A 21,426-nucleotide genomic window follows, 5' to 3' on the forward strand; every position below is an offset into this window, starting at 1 on the left:
GGTTGAGTTACTTACCCATTTACACACATTTTCCCCCAGACCCAGCATTCTCATTTTGTGTACCAACCTCTTGTGTGGCACGGTATCAAACGCTTTGGAAAAATCAAGATATACCACATCCAATGACTCACCTTGGTCCAGTCTATAGCTTACCTCTTCATAAAAGCTGATTAGATTGGTTGGACAGGAGCGATTCCTCATAAACCCATGCTGATATGGAGTTAAACAGTTATTCTCATTGAGATAATCCAGAATAACATCCCTCAGAAACCCTTCAAATATTTTACCAACAATAGAGGTTAGACTTACTGGCCTATAATTTCCAGGTTCACTTTTAGAGCCCCTTTTGAATATTCGTACCACATTTGCTATGCGCCTGTCCTGTGGAGCAGACCCTGTCACTATAGAGTCCCTAAATATAAGAAATAATGGCTTGTCTATTACATTACTTAGTTCTCTTAGTACTCGTGGGTGTATGCCATCCGGACCCAGAGATTTATCTATTTTAATCTTATTTAGCAGGTTTTGCATCTCTTCTTGGGTTAGATTGGTGACCCTTAATATAGGGTTTTCTTTGTCTCTCAAAATTTCACCTAGCATTTTATTTTCCACCGTGAATACCATGGAGAAGAAAGTGTTTAATACAGTATATTAGCTTTTTCCTCGTCATCTACAACCATTCTTTCCTCACAATTTTTTAAGGGGCCTACACCTTCACTTTTGATTCTTTTACTATTGATATCGTTGAAGAACAGTTTGGGATTAGTTTTAGTCTCCTTAGCTATGTGCTTCTCTATTTCCTTTTTGGCAGCTTTAATTAATTTTTTAGATAAAGTATTTTTCTCCCTATAGTTTTTAGAGCTTCAACAGTGCCATCCTGCTTTAGTAGTTTAAATGCTTTCTTTTTACTGTTAATTGCCCCTCTTACTTCTTTGTTTAGTCACACTGGATTTTTTCTATTTCTTTTCCTTTCATTCCCACAAGGTATAAACCTCTTACAGTGCCTATTTAGGATGTTCTTAAACATTTCCCATTTATTATCTGTATTCTTATTTCTGAGGACATTGTCCCAGTCAACCAGATTAAGGGCATCTCTAAGCTGTGTGGTATTTGCAGGTATGCAGGATGCAGTGACGAGTCGCGAGACAATTTGGTGCTTTCTAAAATAACGTTTATAAGACTAGAGGGAACTTTCCTCAGTCACGGCCTGATCACCAAGAGGGGTAACACGGGTTGCCCTCGCAGGGGCTCTAGACAAGCAAACACAAATAGGTAGAACACGACTACTTCCGGCAATAGCCGGTCACTATAGGGCCGCGGTATGGCCGACTACGGGTCCTTAATTTGTAAAGTCAACTTAGCTGTCCAGACATCCCTCGCCGTTCGGGTTGGTGGTCTTTCGGCGTAGTAGTTGCTTGGCCCAGTTGCTGAGGCGTTGACGGAGTCTTCGCGCCCTTCGGCGCGCTGGTGACACTGGAGCCCCACAGGCCCCGGCGGAGTCCTTGGACGGGTGGGCCGCAGGCCCCGGACTGGGGCAAGCGGTAGCAATGGGTGGTGGCGAATGACAGGCCACCTGCGCAGCTAGCTGCTGCGACGGGGAGTCCGCGGTCAGTAGAGGCCCAGTCCCTGCTGCGGACCGGGACAGTGGTGGCCGCCGACGGCACAGTACTTGCCGCGGCCACGGGCGAGAGTGGGGCGGCCGTGGGTGGCGGGCGACCGCAGGCAGGCTACAGCCACGGGCCGAGAAGAGGCGGCCGCGGGTTGAGCTGAGGCCGCAGTGGCTGCGGGCTGGAGCGGGGCAGCAAGTCTCGGCCGGTCGCCTTGGCACCGTCTCTCTGGAGTCCTCGGTGAGCGTCCTCTCTGGCACTGGTGGGTCGCTCTAGCTTCCAGTCGCTCCCACGCTCTCCTGCAGTCTCTGTTCCGGTCTGCTGACTCATCGTCCGGGGAATTCCCCGCCTCCTTTATACTGGTCCCTCCCCCAGCCCATCTGTCTGTCAGAACGGTTCATCCCTGAATTCTGTCCCCCGAGGACAGTTTCCCCCGGAACCCAGATGACGGCTCCATTGGTTCCGGCCCAGACACTCGACGGGGGCCATTCCTCCCACACTCCCCCGCCCTGTATGCTCGCCAGTCCTCGGGCGAGGGATTTTTTTAGACTGGGGTTAGTCTTTTGAGACAACAGTCCTTGTCGCCATACGAACTGGTCCTGCTCGTAACGTTCAGGAGGTTGACCGCTCGGAGCGTCGAAGCTCGGGTGTAGTGGAGTCTTCTGGGGTGGTCGACTAGTTGGTTCTGGTGGGATTTCCGGGTCTACTGTAGTGCCACTACTGGGGCGCCCCGCAGATGTGACGGGGAAGTCCTCTTCGTCATCCAGGTCCCAGACCGTAGGCAGGGGGTCAGGGACCTGGGGGGTCGGTAGACGTACATGGTCGTAACATGTTACGGTGCACAACCCGAGTGAGATGCGCGTCATTTCCTTCAGATTGTATTTCATGCACAGGCCCATCGGGGCTTATGCGGCGCAACACTCGGTACGGGTTCACCTCCCACCGGGGTTCTAACTTGTTTTTGGGGAGTTGATCAAGTACGAGTATCCGATCCCCAGCTTGAAAGTCAATGGGTTGGGGCAGTGCTCCCCCTTGGTGTTCTAGATCCTGGAGCTTCGTATGGATGATACAGTGGAGGGTCTGCAGCCGATGCCAGTGGTTTTGGACCCACGAGGATACCCCGGTCCAGGGTTGTGGTTCCTCCAGGTTCAATTCCACCTCCGTAATTCCTTTGCCTTCTCGTCCGAACAGTAATGAGTAGGGGGTGTAACCAGTCACTCGATGCACCCGATTGTTATATACCCACACTAGCTCGGGGGCATATTCAGGCCAGCGGGCCTTGCGGTCGCTCTCCAGGGTGTGCAGCATTTGGATTAGTGTACGATTGACTCGCTCGCAGACTCCGACTCCCTGTGGGTGGTATGGCGTAGTCCGCGATTTATCGATACCGTAAAAATGGTGTAGCTCTTCCATGACTTTTCCTAGGAAGCACGCTCCTTGGTCCGAATGTATTCGTTGAGGACAGCCGTACACTTGAATAAAGTTCTTACAAATCGTATAAGCGGACAACTCCGCTGTTTGGTCCCGGGTGGGAGTGACCATGGTGAACGTGATGAAATGGTCCACCATAACGAGACAATGTTCATACCTCTTATAGGCAGGACCTATGGTCAGATAATACACAGTAAGAAGCTCCAGAGGGGCTGATGTTACAATCGTTTGCACCGGAGCTCGCTGCGCAGGGGGTTTAGTGAGCTCGCACGGGCGGCAGGTTCGACAAGCTTCTTCTACGGCAGCGTGCAAACGTGGGTGGTACACTATCTGCTGCAACCATTGTAAAGTCTTTTGAGCACCAAAGTGAGCCCCTTTTTCATGGGTTTCCCGGGCCAGTTGGTTGAGATGGGCTCCGGGCATGATCACCTGCCATATCGTAGCTGACGTGGTTTGTGACATGGTCTTTCGATATAAAAGTCCCTTTTTGATGACTAGTTTTTCCCACTGGCGCAGCATCAGCAAAATATCTTGGGTCAAAGTCTGTCTCTGTGAGCCCGTGGGAAATTTACCGGTGGCCACCCATCGGCGCAGGAGTCCAATTTCTGTATCTTCTTGTTGCTGCTGGATCCACTTGTCGCGGGGTTGTTCCAGCATCCCTCCTAGGAGTCCCGGATGAGGCACTTTTAGCCTGTTGACTGTAAGCGCGGCGGTGGTGAGGGCGAACGGCGTCTCATCTGCTTCTAATTCGTCATCTCGGTTCCTCCCTGGGGTGGTGTGTCGGATTCTGGAGAGCGCGTCGGCGTGCACATTTTCAGCTCCCCTTTTATAGATGATCTTATAATTGAATTTGGCCATCTGAGCCACCCACCGCTGCTCGAAGGCATTCTCCAAATGGGCTAACGGGTTGTTATCAGTCCGCACTACTACTTCGGAGCCCGCCAGATACTCTGCGAATCGCTCCGTCATTGCCCACACTACCGCGAGGAGCTCAAGCTTAAAGGAGCTGTAATTGTCCGGGTTGCATTCTGTGTCGTGCAGCGACCGGCTACCATAGGCGATCACTTTCTCCTGGCCATCCTGCACCTGTGACAACACAGCTCCTAGTCCCTGAAGGCTCCCATCGGCATGCAGGATGAATGGTTGCGAAAAATCCGCATATTTCAGTACCGGGGCGTCCAAGAGAACAGCTTTGAGGTCTTGAAACTCATCCTCTTGCGGTTGCTGCCACTGGATCTTCCATCCTTTCACTGGGGTAGGCCACCCCTGGATGGCACCGACCTTTTCCAGGGATGGTCGAACGCCCTCTGCCGAGAAGGTATGCCCCAGGTACTCGATCTGGGTGCGGAACAGGTGGCATTTCTGGGGCTATACCTTTAACCCGTACTTCTGCAGCCGACCGAGCACCTGCCCCAACCGCCTCAGGTGGTCCTCGAACGTGGCGGAATAGATAATGATATCGTCCAGGTATGTCAACATGGCTTCAAAGTTGAGGTGTCCCAGACACCTCTCCATCAACCGCTGAAAAGTTCCGGGGGCGTTGGCCAGCCCAAACGGCATCCGATTGAACTAGAACAGCCCCATGGGAAGGATGAATGCTGTCTTGGCTCTGTCTTCCTCCGACATCGGCACTTGCCAGTACCCGCTGGCCAGTTCAAGGTTCGAAAAGTACGTTGCGTTCCCCAGGGCGGACAGAGACTGTTCTATGCAGGGCAGTGGATACGAATCCTTGATGGTGCAGGCGTTCAACTTCCGGTAATCCACGCAAAAACGTAGAGTGCCATCTTTCTTCCGAACCAGGACAATAGGGGCCGCCCAAGGGCTTTGGCTTTCTCGTATGACCCCCTTCCGGAGCATTTGGGCCAATAGAGTTTACACTTCCTGATATAGCTGCGGTGGCATTTGCCGATACCGCTCCCGGATGCGTGATGGCCGTAGTACATCCGAAGTTGTCCTCGTGGCTGGCGAAGACACTGTAATATTGTCCAAGGAGTGTCTCTACTTGGAGATGCTGGGCTGGCGCTAGGCCGGAAAGTTCAGCCCACATTCTCTCCAGAATGACTCGACCTTTTACTTGGGCCGCGGACGCGGCAGCCTGTTGGGTTCGTACCGTTACTGCCCAGGGATTTTCGGGTTGCACCCGCAACTGGACTGCGGGGTCCGGCAGCAGCTCCTCCAATGGCCTTACTAGTTTGGCCATTTCGGCCCGGGGCTTCAGGGTGATATCCTGATCTTCCAGGTTGACACAACGTACCAAGACGGTCCACACCCGCACTGTTGCCAGGGAGCGGGCCACCAGGATGCCAGGGGGCAGGCGCTCTGAGTAACATGGTTCCACCTGCACCTCCACGCCCTCAAGTGGTATCGGGGCACGGATCGGCAGAGTCACCACCTTCTGCCCCGGAGGAAGCACGAGCGGGGGAGCCGCCGGCGCGATGACCTTGCCCAGTGCCTCACCCTCCTGACACTCCTGGATCACTCGTGCCTCCCGCACCAACCGCTGGAAGACCTGCCTCTGGGCCGTGCGAGAACCCCACTGAATTGGGGTCTCCTGCGTGGAATCGTTGAGGAGTAGATTGCTGAACTCCCGCAGTACATTAATGCCCAAGATGAACGGATGACGGTCGTTAGTCTCTCCTTGAGTCAGGACCACTCCCCGGCGACCGAGGGATTTACCACACAATGTCATCTGAAGCCACACCACCCCGGCGACAGGTACCGGCAGTTGGTTTGCGGCCACTAGTCGTATCGTGGGTCCCCACTGGGGCCTTGCTGCTTCCGGGAACTGCTGCCGGAAGTACGTTGCCGGCATGGTCGTCACCTGCGACCCCATATCCAATAGGCACCGCACAGCACGACCCTCAACTTCGACCCATACTATTGGGCACTTAGTGACCAGTTCTTCGGGACTTCCACCACCCCTTGTTGTGGCTTCTGGCTCCGAGCGGCGTCCCTCATGCCGGAGCCCTCTAGTTTAATGCCCGCCGGGGTGGGTATCTCCCATGCCGCAGACACTCCCATGCGAAGTGGCCCAGTTCTCCACACTCATAGCACCGGGGTGGTGAGGCTCGGCCACCCCTGGTATTGCGAGGCCCCCAGGACCCGGAATTGTAGCCAGGTCAGCCGGGCATGGGCTCCGTTCTTTTCTTCACTTCGGCCAGCTCGCCCCAGATACTCTTCAGTTCTTGTCTCATTTCCTCAATCCATTGAGATTCTTCGGCAACGCTTACGGAGGGCTCCATGCTCCGGGCCTTTCCCACAGGAGCCGTCATCCCCTGCTCTTGCTCTCGCACCCGAGCCTGACTCCCCACTTCAGGGGAACAGGCCGCAGGCTGAGGGGAGGCGACAGCGGCCGCGGGTGACTGCAGGCAGGCTACAGCCACGGGCCGAGAAGAGGCGGCAGCGGCCGCGGGTTGAACTGAGGCCGCAGTGGCCGCGGGCTGGAGCGGGGCGGCAAGTCTAGGCTGGTCGCATTGGCACCGTCCCTCTGGAGTCCTCGGTGAGCGTCCTCTCCGGCACTGGTGCGTCGCTCTAGCTTCCAGTCGCACCCACGCTCTCCTGCAGTCTCTGTCCCGGTCTGCTGACTCATCGTCCGGGGAATTCCCCGCCTCCTTTATACTGGTCCCTCCCCCAGCCCATCTGTCTGTCAGAACAGTCCGTCCTCGAATTCTGTCCCCTGGGGACAGTTTCCCCCGAACCCAGATGACGGCTCCTTTGGTTCCGGCCCGGACACTTGACGGGAGCCATTCCTCCCACAGCTGCTCCAACATTGCCTTCCTAAAGTTCAGTGTTTTTGTGACTCCCTGACAATTCTCCCTAGCAAAAGACAAGTGAAACTGTACAATATTGTGTTCGCTATTTCCTAGATGCCCCACGACCTGCAGATTTGTTACTCTGTCAGGTCTATTAAGTAGTATTAGGTCTAAAAGTGCTGCTCCTCTGGTTGGATTATGCACCAATTGTGAAAGATAATTTTTCTTGGTTATTAGCAGAAACCTGTTGCCTTTATGGGTTTTGCAGGTCTCTGTTTCCCAGTTATTTTCCTGGTAGTTAAAGTCCCCCATAACAAGGACCTCATTATGGGTTGCAGCTTCATCTATCTGCCTTAGTGGTAGACTTTCCATGATTTCTGTTATATTTGGGGGTTTGTAATAGACCCCAATGAGAATTTTTTTTACTATTTTTCCCTACATGTATTTCGACCCATATGGACTCGACATCCTCATTCCCTTTGCTATTATCCTCCCTTAAAGTGAACTTTAGACAAGACTTTACATAAAGACAAACCCCTCCTACTCTCTGATTTTTACAATCCATTCTAAACAGACTGTAACCCTGTAAGTTAACTGCCCAGTCATAGCTTTCATCTAACATGTCTTGGTTATTCCCACTATGTCATAGTTACCTGTAGATATTGCTACTTCTAGTTCTTCCATCTTGTTTGTCTGACTTCTGACTTTTGCGAGCATACAGTTTAGAGGATTTTGTTTTGTTCCAATCTCCTACCAGTGGATTGTTTTAGAAATTTTCTTACCTCCCTTCCGAGTATGTTGCCTTGGGTCTTCTTTGACGCACCTCTTATCTTTCATAAGTATATTTTCTGGCTTCATGTTTGTGTCTAACGTTTTTCTTTCCGTCCCCTCTTCTTCTAGTTTAACTCTCTACTAATGAGTGTAGCGATTCTTCTTGCGAATGTGTGTTTCCAATGTTTGTTGAGGTGTAGTCCGTCTCTGGCAAGGAATCCATCGTACAGGTAATTAACACCGTGGTCCAAGAATCCAAATCCTTGTCTGCACCATCGTCTTAGCCAGTTCTTCGCATCAAGGATCCTGTTCCATCTCCCGGTGCCATGCCCGTCTACTGGAAGGATAGAATAAAAAACTACCTGTACATCCAGTTCCTTTACATTCTTCCCCAACTCTTCAAAGTCCTTGCAGATTGTCGGTAGGTCCTTCCTTGCCGTGTCATTGGTGCCAACATGTATCATAAAAAATGGGTGGACGTTCTTGGAACTGATGAGCTTTGGTATCCTATCAGTCACGTCCTTGATCTTTGCACCTGGGAGGCAGCATACTTTCTTGTGATTATGTCCGGTCTGCAGATGGCTGCTTCTGTGCCTCTCAGTAGTGAGTCTCCCACCACTACCATTCTTCTTAAGGTACTGTCACACTTAGCGATGTACCAGCGATCCCGACCAGTGATATGACGCGGTCAGGATCGCTGGTACATCGCTAAGTGGTCGCTAGTGAGCTGCCACAGAGATCTCACCAGCGTCATCGCTGGGGATGGGGGTCGCTACTTACCTGTCACACTAGGCGATCCTGCGTCCTCCCGCCCGGCTCCACGCTCGTCGCTCGTCTCTCCACAGGAAGCGCCGCAGGAAGCTGACGACGAGAAGCGGTACTGAACGTTCTCGCGCGATCAGCGATAACCAGCGGGGGAGCGAGTCGCTGGTAAGTATCAGACACAGCGATATCGCTAGCAATATCGCTATAACGTCACAAGTTATAGTGATATTGCTAGCGATATCGCTTAGTGTGACGGTACCTTTAGTTTCTTGGCTGAACTTTTTGTTGTCACTTCTGGGCGTTGCTGTGTGCCCTTGGTTTCGGTTTCTCAGTTGTGTGGTTGTGATGTCTCCGTGGTCTTCTTGCTTCTTTTGGTCACATGCTTCCACTCGTCTGCTTTTGGAGGTTCTATGACACTTTAATCACTTTCTGTGACCAGTAGAGATGATTCTGTTCTGTCTAGGAAGTCTTCATTTTCTTTGAGTTTCAAAGTTGCAATTCTTGGGTGAAGCCATTTATTGTCAAACTATTGTGTTTTCTCTTTTTAAATCATAATGACAACCCAAAATATCCAAATGACCCTGATCAAAAGTTAACATACCCCATTTCTTAATACTGTATATTTCCCCCTCTATCAATGACAGCTTGAAGTCTTTTGTGGTAGTTGTGGATGAGATTCTTTATTTTCTCAGATGGTAAAGTTGCCTACTCTTCTTGGCAAAATGCCTCCAGTTCCTGTAAATTCCTGGACTGTCTAGCATGAACTGTGTGCTTTAGATCTCCCCAGAGTGGCTCAATGATATTGAGGTCAGGAGACTGAGATGGCCACTCCAGAACATTCACTTTGTTCTGCTGTAGCCAATGACAGGTCGACTTGGCCTTGTGTTTTGGATGTTGTCATATTGGAACGTCCAAGTACGTCCCATGCACAGCTTCCGGGCTTTTGATTGCAAATTTGCCTTCAGTATTTGCTGATAACTTGCTGAATTCATCTTTTCTTCAACTTTGACCAAGTTTCGTGTGCCTTTGTAGCTCACACATCCCCAAAACATCAGCAGTCCACCTCCATGCTTTACAGTAGGAATGGGGTACATTCATCATAGACCTTGTTGACCTCTCTCCAAATGTAATGTTTATGGTTGTGGCCAAAAAGTTCAATTTTGGTCTCACCACTTCAAATTACCGTATATACTCGAATATAAGCCAAGTTTTTCAGCCCATTTTTTGGGGCTGAAAGTCCCCCTCTCGGCTTATATTCAAGTCATATACACCAGGGGGTCAGAGGGGGAGGGGGCGGGGGTGTCAGGTCATACTTACCCATCCTGGCGCTGTCTCTTCAGCCCCCAGCTTCTCCGCGATCTCCCTTCCTTCCTTCAGCGGTCACATGGTACTGCTCATTAAACTCATGAATATGCGCATATTCATGAGTTTTAATGAGCGGTACCACGTGACCGCTGAAGGCAGGAAGGGAGATCGTGGAGAAGCTGGGGGCTGAAGAGACAGCGCCAGGACGGGTAAGTATAGCGATTCTCACCTGTCCTGCGTCCATGGCTGCTTGCTGCTGTCTGGCACGTCATATGTCAGTGACGATCAGACAGCAGAGGGCGCGGTGAAGTGGTTAGTGCGCACCGTGCCCCCTGCAGTCTGAACGTCACTGACAGATGACGTGCCAGACAGCAGCAAGCAACCATGGACGCAGGACAGGTGAGTATCTCAGGTGCCAGCAGTGACACCAGCACCTGGCCCCCAGCGACGAAGAGGTGAGTATGTCATTTTTTTATTTTTAAATGATGCAGCGGCAGCACATGGGGCCATAATCTATGGAGCATCTTATGGGGGCAGCATATAGGGGTATAATCTATGGAGCATCTTATGGGGGCAGCATATGGGGGAATAATCTATGGAGCATCTTATGGGGGCAGCATATTGGGGAATAATCTATGGAGCATCTTATGTGGGCAGCATATGGGGGAATAATCTATGGAGCATCTTATGGGGGCAGCATATGGGGGAATAATCTATGGAGCATCTTATGGGGGCAGCATATAGAGGCATAATCTATGGAGCATCTTATGGGGGCAGCATATAGGGGCATAATCTATGAAGCATCTTATGTGGGGCAGCATATAGTGGAATAATCTATGGAGCATCTTATGGGGGCAGCTTATGGAGGCATAATCTATGGAGCATCTTATGGGGGCAGCATATGGAGGCATAATCTATTGAGCATCTTATGGGGGCAGCATATGCATAATCTATGGAGCATCTTATGGGGGCAGCATATGGGGGCATAATCTATGCAGCATCTTATGGGGGCATAATCTATGAAGCATCTTATGGGGTCATAACCTTTATGGAGCAGCATATGGGTCATATTATTCTATGGAGCATCTTATGGGGCCATTATTAACCTTTGTGCAGCATTATATGGGGTGTATTTTGTATGGAGCATCTTATGGGGCTATCTTGAACTGTATAGAACATTATGTGGGGCTTCTAATTCAATATGGATATTCAAAAACATTTACCTACTGATGTCTCAATTAATTTTACTTTTATTGGCATCTATTTTTATTTTTTAAATTCACCAGTAGCTGCTGCATTTTCCACCATAGGCTTATACTCGAGGCAATAAGTTTTCCCAGTTTTTTGTGGCAAAATTAGGGGGGTCGGCTTATACTTGGGTCGGCTTATACTCGAGTATATACAGTACCTTGTTCCAGAAGCTTTCTTCCATTTCTTCCAGTGCCTCCTTAATGTGCATCTTGAAACAGCCACATCGCTAGTTTTCACAGTCCAGTATTTCAGCTGATGTTATTTGTGGGTTTTTCTTTGCATCCCAAACAATTTTCCTGGCTGTTGTTGACAAAATTTTTGTTGGTCTACCTAACCGTGGTTTTGTTTTTACAGAGCCCCTAATTTTCCATTTGTTTAATCACAGTTTAAACGCTGCAGACTGGCATTATCAATTCCTTGGATATCTTTTTGTACCCCTTTCCTGTTTTATACAGTTCAACTATTTTGTCCTGTAGATCCGTTGACAGTTATTTTGCTTTCCCCATGAGTCACAATCCAAAAACATCAGTGACTAGATGAAAGATGCAAGAGTCGGACTGGATGCCAGAAACTCAGCTTTTAGGCACACACACTGATTACAAGCAAACAGGTCACATGTGAGGATGTTACCTTTAGTAGCCATTCAAACCTATTTGTGTCAACTTCTGTGCAAGTTATCAGGCCAAAATCACCAGGGTATGTGAACTTTTGATCAGGGTCATTTGGATGTTTTGGGTTGTCATTATGATTTAAAAAGAGAAAACACAGTAGTTTGACAATAAATGACTTCACCCAACCACTAACCATGAGTGGAGAAAAAGTTTAGTATTATCATTCATATTCTCTGAAAAAAGGCCAAGAAAGCAAAAATTCTGCCATGGTATGTAAACTTTTGAGCACAACTGTATATACACTGAATGTTTATCATTAATGATTGCTCCTATGAATGCTCATTCACGTTAATCGTGCTGTCTAAACATGCTGTTGGTCACCCGATGAATGTAAAAACTGTTCGTTTATCAGGTGAAATGATCTTTTGTGCTTCACAAAAGATTATCGTTCTCAGTAATGCAGCATTTAAGAACCGACCAATGACAATGTCATTAACTATGTATAAACAGTTTATGAAACCATCTCCTACTGGCTCGCACGTTACCCTTTCAGCGGTTGCTTATTGCGCAGTGTAGATGAACCTGTAGAGTACAGATTATATAACTTCTGTGGTTTTTCAGTTTCTACACTAGTAACTAAATGTCTTTCTGTTACAGAGCCGAGTGGACTCCTTCCGTCTATTAAAGTATGACATAAACACATGCAATATTGTCACAGGTCATAAACAGCCTTTACTGGTTCAGCGCCACAATGTAGCTCCAGGAATGATCTTGGTAAGAACATCTGTATTTATTAGTGTGGTCTACAGGTGCTTCTCGCAAAATTAGAATATCTTCAAAAACTTAATTTATTTCACGTCTTCAATACAAAAAGTGAAACTCATATATTAGATAGAGTCATTCTAACCAGAGTGATCTATTGCAAGTGTTTATTTCAGTTAATGTTGATGATTATGGCTTACAGCCAATGAAAACCCATTATCTCAGTAAATTAGAATATTTTATAACACTAGCTTGAAAAATTATTTTAAAATCCAAAATATTGGCCTACTGAAATCTATGTTCAGTAAATGCACTCAATACTTGGTCGGGGCTCCTTGTGCATCAATTACAGCATCAATGCAGCGTGGCATGGAGGCGATCAGCCTGTGGCACTGCTGAGTTGTTATGGAAGCTCACGTTGCTTTGCTAGCAGCCTTCAGCTCGTCTGCATTGTTGGGTCTGGTGTCTCTCCTCTTCCTCTTGACAATACCCTATAAATTCTCTATGGGGTTAAGGTCAGGCAACAGTGATACTGTTGTTTTTATACCAGGTATTGGTACTTTTGGCAGTGTGGACAGGTGCTAAGTCCTACTGGAGAATGAAATTTCCATCTCCAAAAGGTTTATTGGCCGAGGGAAGCATGAAGTGCTCTAAAATTTCCTGGTAGATGGCTGCACTGACTTTAGTCTTGATAGAACACATTGGAACTACAGCAGCAGATGATATGGCTCCCCAAACTTCGTCGCGTTACCGTGGGTGACCGCACGCCGAACAGTTCATTAAACGTCCATGGAACACAACAAGCACCAACAGTCTTTTCCAATGGCAGATATTTATCTGCCGTTATTATCACCCCCTTTCCTGGAGTTACCTTCCTGGAGCTCCGGCTCAACACGCTGACCTCCTGTCAGATCTGGTTCCCAGGGAAGCTGCCAAACTGGGATCACCGTCCCAGACAATGCCCTGCTCAACAGGCTACCCGACAGTTCCAGACCCTCAGACGGACGGTAGCTTCCCCAACGCAGTGCCGTCACAGACTCTGCCAGTCCATGGTCTCACCCTGTGCTCTTCAGGAAGTCCGTCCCCTCCTGGGACCTTCCAACATATAGACCTTTCAGGACCTTAGAACAACAAACATGTGACCCAAACCCTGGTCACATTATGTAGCTGTAACCACCCCCATAGGTTGGGCGGTGTATGTATGGTTAGCCAGTCCCACCCAGCTCTCCGACTAACTCTGTATACCTCCCTTTATAAACTAAACAAACACTTGTGGAACTACGAGTTCCAGAGCAACATTACTGGCTTACAGCGCAGAGCACCTCCTCTGCGACACGTACCGTCCATTTACAATAATGCCGGTCACTGTCTCACCATCACAGTTACGCCTCCATGCGTATCTTGAGGAGCACATACAGCGCCCCCTAGCTGTAAGAGGGGTCACTGCCTCACACCAGACAACCACAGACCTGGGGTGAGACATAATAACCCCATGAATATAACATGATATAATATGGTCACGTATGACGCCTTCTCATAGTGTCCACTGGGTGGCAGCGCAATCCTTCATCAGCCACAGCTCACAGCATTTTATTGTACCATGGGGAGCTGTGTACTCATTTTTCCTTTTATGCACTTCCAATGTTTTTCCATTGTTCCTTTAACAATGTTTTTTTTTTTCCAATGTAGAATGTAAGTTGTCTTTCCAAAACCTTTGTTAATTTTACATAATGTGTCATCAATGACATTTCAATGAACTTTACTTGCTGTATTATACTATAGTTTTCAGCATTGTATATATACACAGACTTTATACACATTCATAGCAAATTTCCACGTACATTGCTAAGTGCATTCTTCAGTCAAGGCCCTAATATTTGGCTGAGGTCCAGCAGGAATAGTCTTGGAAACATTGTGTACAGAAGAATGGCGTTGAGTGCTGACCTCTTTCAGTCCCACTGTGTTTCACTTGCACTGTTTTGTCCTAAGGCAAAGAAGGCTACAAACGAGGACGTAGCATAAATCATCACCCATGAACCTTTGAGTTATGAAGTCTGAGCTCTGGCACGTGGCATGCAGCCTGCAGATACTTGTCGTTATATTCCACCAGATTCAGCAACTTGGCTAATTACATAGTTACTAGAAGTGTGCGGAAGGATTATCTTTTCTGCTGAGTGTAGACATGAGCTGAAACTTACGAACTTGTGCGTGCAACTGCATGTACTCGGCCACATAGCAGGTGGATCCAGCAGGTACCTTCTATTTACAACATTGATCCATGGGCGATCCGTTGCACGCACAGACCGAATATACGCTACTTGGAACTTGTATTTAGGAAACTGTGTTTTCTTTTCAAAAGGTGTTAATTGACATGAGCAGGTGTAAAAACACCTACCGGTAGTCAAAAAACTCATGTTATATTTGCTCAGGTTTTGCCATTATTTTCCAGTTTAGTTATTGATTACATTTTTTGGCAAATGTAATACATTTTTCTTCATGCCTGTATTAATGCATCCTGATCAATTGTCCACACTTGTAAGGTGCTGCCCCTGACTGAACTGAATGCACGCCACATTACATGATATAATCAGTGAGTGATTGTTACAAATATGAACAAACATTGCAATGTGAATGTAGATATTACTAATCAAGTCCCTGCTGTAATGTAGCACAGTACAGACACCATCTGTAGAGAGAAATATGTCCTGTGTCCATGTGAGAGCTGTGAGCTATGTGCCAAAACAGGAGATGGATTCTCGAGGAAAGCAGTGAAACACTTCACCAAAAAGCTGTCTTCTCCGATATCCTCTATGGGAGTGTTCTCCAACTCCAGTCCTCAAGAGCCACCAACAGGTCATGTTTTTAGTATTGCCCATGGGCCATGCTAAAGAAATCCTGAAAACATGAAACTTTGGTGGCTCTTGAGAACTGGAGTTGGGGAACACGGCTCTATGGGATCCAATTCTACTATTGATGCAAAAGAAAAGTGTCATGATCCTATGATAGGTTTGGGACTGATGCGCCAGGAGGTAATCATTGGGGCCTCTCTCTGGATCTGGGAGGGCTTTTCATAGCCTCGGTTAGCTCGAATCCTTGTCAGTTATACTCCTGCCCTCAGCTGAGTTAGTTGACCCCTGTGGGCCTGTGCCTGCTTTCGTGTGTGATTTCTTGGTTCTGACCCGGTCTGTTTCCCCATTTGTGTATTTGCCTTCTTATTTTACTGACTCCTTTGGCTTGGCCCTGACTACTCTCCTGCTTCTGGTGCTCTTATTCAGCTGCCCCGTCTTGCCTTACCACTCTGCGGTCCGGTCGGATCCCACCTCGTCCCGCTAGCTCCCCCGGGGTCCTCCTGTTGGCTCCGCCCTGGTCCCCCCTCCCTGCATTGACGTGCCGCAGGTCTTGCTCGCCGTCGGTCGCATGCCGTCCCGTCTCTTCCCCCAGACGCTGGGAGCCCCGTTTGCCTTCACTGCAAAGGACGCATACGGACCGGTGGGTACCTGTTACGCGGTCCTTGACAAAAAGGCCTTTGCACAAGGTATCCATACAACCATGTGAATGAGGTCTTCTGATAAAGAGATCAAAGATCAGCTTATTTATTGTAAAGATATGAGGACTGGTAGTATTTAAAAAGAATCTGTCACCAGGATTTCTTCTCTTCACTCCCTCCTCACCACAAAAAAAAAAAATTTATAGGCACATGTAGCTCTTTCAGAAAAAAGTGCAGCAATACATGGCCAGTCTGTTCCTCCACTAGTGAGTGTTTAAAATTATATGCAAATGGAGCTGAAGTGCTTTTAACACTTGGAAGCTCTTCTCAAGCCTCTCTCACTCCAGCTCTATTTCTCACACTGCTTCCGCCTGCTTGTTTGACAACTCCTCCAACGTCAAGCAAAGAAGTTGTCAGCTAATTAGGAGGGTTAGTGTTGTGCGAGGAATAGAGCTGGAGTGACATAGGCTTGAGAAATGCTTCCTCGTGCCAAAGGCACTCTAGCCACACTTATACTTTTTTCTTGTATTTTGTTTTCTAGATGTATATATGTGGCAAACTGATGTTTGCAAACTACATTTTCAATGGATACAGCCGATCAATTACAGACCTTCAGAAACAGATAATAAAAACTAGGAGCGACTACCAAACCGGATGCTATTTACCAAAGGATTTCAAATTTAGGTATCTATAATTTTTTGTCATGTAATCCCTTATGTGCAAATTCACATGGCAAAATACTTTCAATGGCATATCAGTTTATATACTAAGTTTGTTAACTTATATTATAAAGAAAATGATTTTGTGATCTGTCCCGTCTATTCCATAACACTGTTGGAATTATATGGAGTGGTACCATGCATGCTCCGCAAAAGCTAATTTATAATAACGACAGGTTCGGCTGATGGTCTGAGGTGTTTGGGGTCGCTGGTCAACTGTTGATTGGGAGAGATGTTGATCGTTCATGTCCGATTTCAAACTGCAAGTCGCATTGTTCTCCCTGATATAAGCTGCCGGCCAACGTGTCAGCCTATGGCTTTCTCATAGAGAAAACAGTAGCACTGATGAACGAGTACTCCTGTATATGGGAGAGTTTGCAGAGATGGTTGTTTTCCGAACGATCGGCCAAACCATTGTTGGGCCAATAGCCAACTTTATCTTCCCTGAGCAGAGAGACTAATGTTCATGATACTGTGACTTAGCTGTAAAAAATATTCCTTCTCAGTGACATTGCCATCTGTATTTTCTAGAGGGAAGGGAGTGTAAGTATTCAAAGTGCAAACGTTGCAGTAGCATTTGTCCTATATACAGAACTGCTAGAGCCTGTGATTCCAAGAAGGTAAACTTTGTGCTAGGAGCTCATTAATAACTTTAATAACCTATTTTTTGCTTGGGAGAATTACAGATTGTATTGTAATGAAAATAGATAATAATAAATTAAAGGGAATCTGTCACCCCATTTTTCGCCTATCAGTTGCCAGCACCGCCATCAGGGGCTTATCTACACCATTACTGAATGCTGTAGATAAGCCCCCAATGTACCCTGAAAGAGAAGAAAAAGGAGTACTCTGCAGTACTCTGCTCTGCCCTCAGCAGGGCAGAGCAGTGCGCCGGAGCCGGAGCCGCGACGGGCTGGAAAGAAGAGGACATCATCGCTACAAGATGGGAGGCGCCGGACCGGACTGCGACTCCCTCCGGACCCGAACCGGACCCAGACCGCCCCTGGGTGAGTATAATATAACTCCTTTTTCTTCTCTTTCAGGGTACATCGGGGGGCTTATCTACAGCATTACAGAATGCTGTAGATAAGCCCCTGATGGCAGTGCCGGCAACTTATAGGCAAAACAAAATTGGTGACAGATTCCCTTTAAATTCTTTATCTGGCAAATTGCATGAGATATATAGCTGCCCAATAGAAATTATGGGTCCATGCATTCATATTCCGTATATTTGCAGTTGTTACATTTTGAAAATATACCAGATGTTAATGAAGCAATGTCATTCCATTTAGAAGGGCACATCGCCTTTTGTTTGCTCTTTACTAGTTATATTATGGTCCTGTACGATATCCTGTGCTTTGATACATGCTAGTTGCTTAAGGCATTCTAATAGAAGTGTAAAGATCAGAGCGGAAGGACCCTGACCTGGAGGGATCTATTAAAGCCCACTGGAGAGTCACAGTGTGACTCAAACCAGAAAACAGCAGGTAGCACATTACACAAAGTCCAATCATCTTCAAACTGAAGTGACTGAAATCTGAATCCCTGGAACTGATTCTGAGCTCATTATTTCCCCTGCTTGTAAAACATCTCTGTGCTACATATGGACTCCGCCACTGTCCAGCAGCCTGGAACGTTGTGTCCTACCAGATGTTCAGTGTCGTTTACACTTGTGAACCCTATGAGTGCTGTCATGCTGCTTAGTAAAGAATCACATACAAATACTATTCGCCCTGTTACAATTTGCCACCTACTTTTTAGGCTTTTAGCCTTCTCAGTACTTGTGCACACTTGTCAATTCACATTTCCGTGAATGATACACTTGTGATATAAACAATTAGAAATTAAGCTTAGTTTTATATTAAATATGCTAAAAAAATAAGTTATTTTGATGAAGTCTCTGAACAATTGAAACTCCCAAAACAGATGTGTCAACCCTCCCTCCATTTTTTTTAAGGTTCATTGCCAATACTAACTATGTTATGCTCCAGTCTAAATCCATTCGACTAATTCTACAAGTTAAATACTGCTGATAAAGATATGCACAACCATAAGGCTGTACTCAGCCATTGCTGCCTTGGAACAATTTTTTCCACAGTCGTTGTAAAACCAGTTTTTGCAGAAAAAAAACAATCACAAAATGGCGTAAATGTGTGAACGCAACCTAAAGATCATATCAATTCACTGCATTATATATTGGCTGTTTTTTTATTTCTATCTAAAGTTAAGTAAACTATTTAGTAATACTGATTTCACAGTTATTTTGCTATCTAAAGTTAAGTAAACTATTTAGTAATACTGATTTCACAGTTATTTTGCTATCTAAAGTTAAGTAAACTATTTAGTAATACTGATTTCACAGTTATTTTGTTTTTTTAAAGCTACGAAGAATACGTGGACTTCTCATCTTCAGCTATACCTCGAACAACCATGACTATTGAGGAAATCTGCCCCTAGGTATTACAAATCATTGAAGACAATATTGTGTAGGAGCCCACAGCTTGTGTGTGTATTATATACATGTATGCACACACAGTTGTGTCCAGAAGTATTGGACAGTGAGAGAAATGTCATATTGTAGCCTTTGTACAACAGTAGAATGCATTAGAAAGATGTGGATTAGATCAAGATGTGGTTGAAGTGTAGACTTTCAGCGTTAATTCAATTGGTTTAACAGAATATTGCATTAATGGATTGGAAATTATGGCATGTTAACTCATTACTTAAAGACAAATGAACAAAATAAAGTGCCCCCAAGCACATTAAAGTTGACCCAACACATCAATTCGAACATCGGACCGTCTAATGTTTTTGAAGGACATCCAACTCTACCCTTGCACATTATTTTGTCCGAGATAAGGATCATCAGTGTGAATTATGACAAGAGATCCTTTTGTTCTCCAGGTAGATAAGCTTTTTATTTTCACCATCTATATTTTTTTTTTTTTTTTTATAAACATCTTGTAATTTTCACACTGGACTCAGCCTAATATTGGACTCTTCGTGTTCTTTTCAGCAGTCCCATGAATATTAACTGCAATAGACCATATTTGTGCATATAGAAGTTTTTCTGAGCATGCCCTAATCTGGGCAATTGTCATTGTGAAAAAAGAGGGAGGAGGTGAGATCACCTATTTTGAATGCTGGATCCTATGTTATCTAATGTATATAGAGATGCAACCTTTCATTTTAATCTCTGTGATAATGAGACGGCTAAAAAGTCATATATGAAAACACAGGAGGGAAGAGTCTAATATCAGACTTAATGTCCAGTATGTAAATTCCAAGCTTTCTGATTTTTTATTAAAGATAGTTATGGAGTGCCCCACCAGGGCACTCGGTACCGGGCCCGTTGATCTCAATGGGAGTTGTCACGGAAGCTGTGACCCGGTGGTGTGCTGCCAGTTCAGCCTCCACAAGGCCTCCTGCCTCAGCTGCAAACGTTGGATCAGCCAGGCAACCTCTTCCTATAGCTGCCGGCGATTCAGCCTAGAAGCAGGGTCCGAGCCTTCAGCCATGGCGCCGGGGAGATCCAGCTCAGCCTCCCCGCGCTCCGCAGACCTCCTTCCCTCTTCTTCCATCATGGCGTTCTGGCGTTCTTCCTGCCTCGGCCCCTTTCCCGCCACTGGCTTCTGCCCCTCCTTCTTGGGTCGGCGTCTTCTTCCAGCGCCTCCATACCAAGCCAGTATACGGACCCCTCGGGGGGTGGGCCATGTTGCTGATGCATAGAAGTTTAGACAGGGGAGGCCCAGGACAGTCCGCGCTCTTTTCTTAGCAACACCCATGTGATCACGCCCTTCTTCTCCAGGCTGTCGGCCATTTTTAGTATTCATTTCACAGTCTATCAAATTGGGTCTTCTGCACATTCTCAAAAGTTTTAAGTCCAGCAAATCTTAGGCGCACAGAACCCGATGGCATCGGATCTCGTCATCCTGTTCGTGACGCTAGAATGGAGCGCCCCACCAGGGCCTAGCGGGGTACTCGGTACCGGGCCCGTTGATCTCAATGGGAGTTGTCACGGAAGCTGTGACCCGGTCCGTGGCCCTGGGGCTCCATGGCAAAAAGGGGATGAATGAACAATGAAATAAAGTTTATGAATAGTTTGTGACGCCACCTGTGGTGTTCGGCAAGTGGGGTGTTAGGCCGACGCTGCATGCAGATCCTCTGGGACTGGTGGTGGGTTGCAGCTAAGATGGTGACGCTCCCCACAGGTGGAGCTGTAGTCCCAGGGCAGTGTAGATGTAGCAATGGAGGAGAGGCACAGGCAGTGTAGAGGCCGGTGCCCAGATGTAGTAGTGCGGGGTGTAGTGATGCGGGAGTAAGTGGAGGACACCAGGGCATGTAGTTCCAAAGCTTTACTCACAGTCTGCAGTTCACAAAGATGCCTGCCTCCGTGCTGTGTCCTCTGGGTCCTGGGCTCAGTCAACCTCCAGGTAAGATAGGATGCTCCCTTCCAACACTCCGCCAACATGTACCTTTCTGAACGTCTCCTCTATAGCGCCTTTAAGTGAAGTACTCCTAGCACTGAGTTACACTGGAGTGCCTCCTGTCAGATGTTCCCAAGTACTCTACTTGTACGGCAGACAGCTATAGCCTACTTCGGGGACTCCTTACTCCTGAGCCCCTGCTCACTATCCAAGTTGCTGTAGTGCTCCCAAGTCTTAGATGGGAGTAGTGCATTTACAGCCCACTACTCCACCGGTGTCTGCTGCAGGACATTCAGTATCCATACAACCTCGGGGACCGGACCCCGGCCTTGCGCTTAGAACTTCTAGGCAGGGTTCTTCCTCTAACCCACGTCCTCTGTGTTCCCTTTTACTCCTTCGTTCCGTACTAATCCCTCTCTCTCATAGAAGGTCAGGTTTCAGTCTAATGTCTTTCTCCTTCTTTCCTTTCCTGTGCCAGCTGGCTCAGATCACTGAGGCAGCTGCAGCACTCCTTCCCCCATCCCTCTTCCAGGGATCC

The 21,426-nt window shown here is 47.3% G+C and overlaps 1 protein-coding gene across 2 annotated transcripts in view; it reads left to right on the forward strand.

Annotated features, from left to right (window-relative positions):
- LOC141087607 (uncharacterized protein C3orf20-like) overlaps positions 1 to 21,426 on the forward strand; it is a 79,128-nt gene that overhangs the window by 51,396 nt on the left and 6,306 nt on the right. The window contains exons 9-11 of one of the 2 annotated variants that reach the window (XM_073573209.1): positions 12,151 to 12,267; positions 16,284 to 16,426; positions 18,843 to 18,918. In XM_073573209.1, coding sequence (XP_073429310.1) covers positions 12,151 to 12,267; positions 16,284 to 16,426; positions 18,843 to 18,918 — 336 coding nt within the window. The remainder of the gene's footprint in view (positions 1 to 12,150; positions 12,268 to 16,283; positions 16,427 to 18,842; positions 18,919 to 21,426) is intronic. The other variant, XM_073573210.1, reaches the window with a different exon arrangement.

This window comes from Dendrobates tinctorius, unplaced genomic scaffold (assembly GCF_039654945.1).
Source record: "Dendrobates tinctorius isolate UK_male_01 unplaced genomic scaffold, ASM3965494v1 ptg000035l, whole genome shotgun sequence".
NCBI classification, from domain to species: Eukaryota; Metazoa; Chordata; class Amphibia; order Anura; family Dendrobatidae; genus Dendrobates; species Dendrobates tinctorius.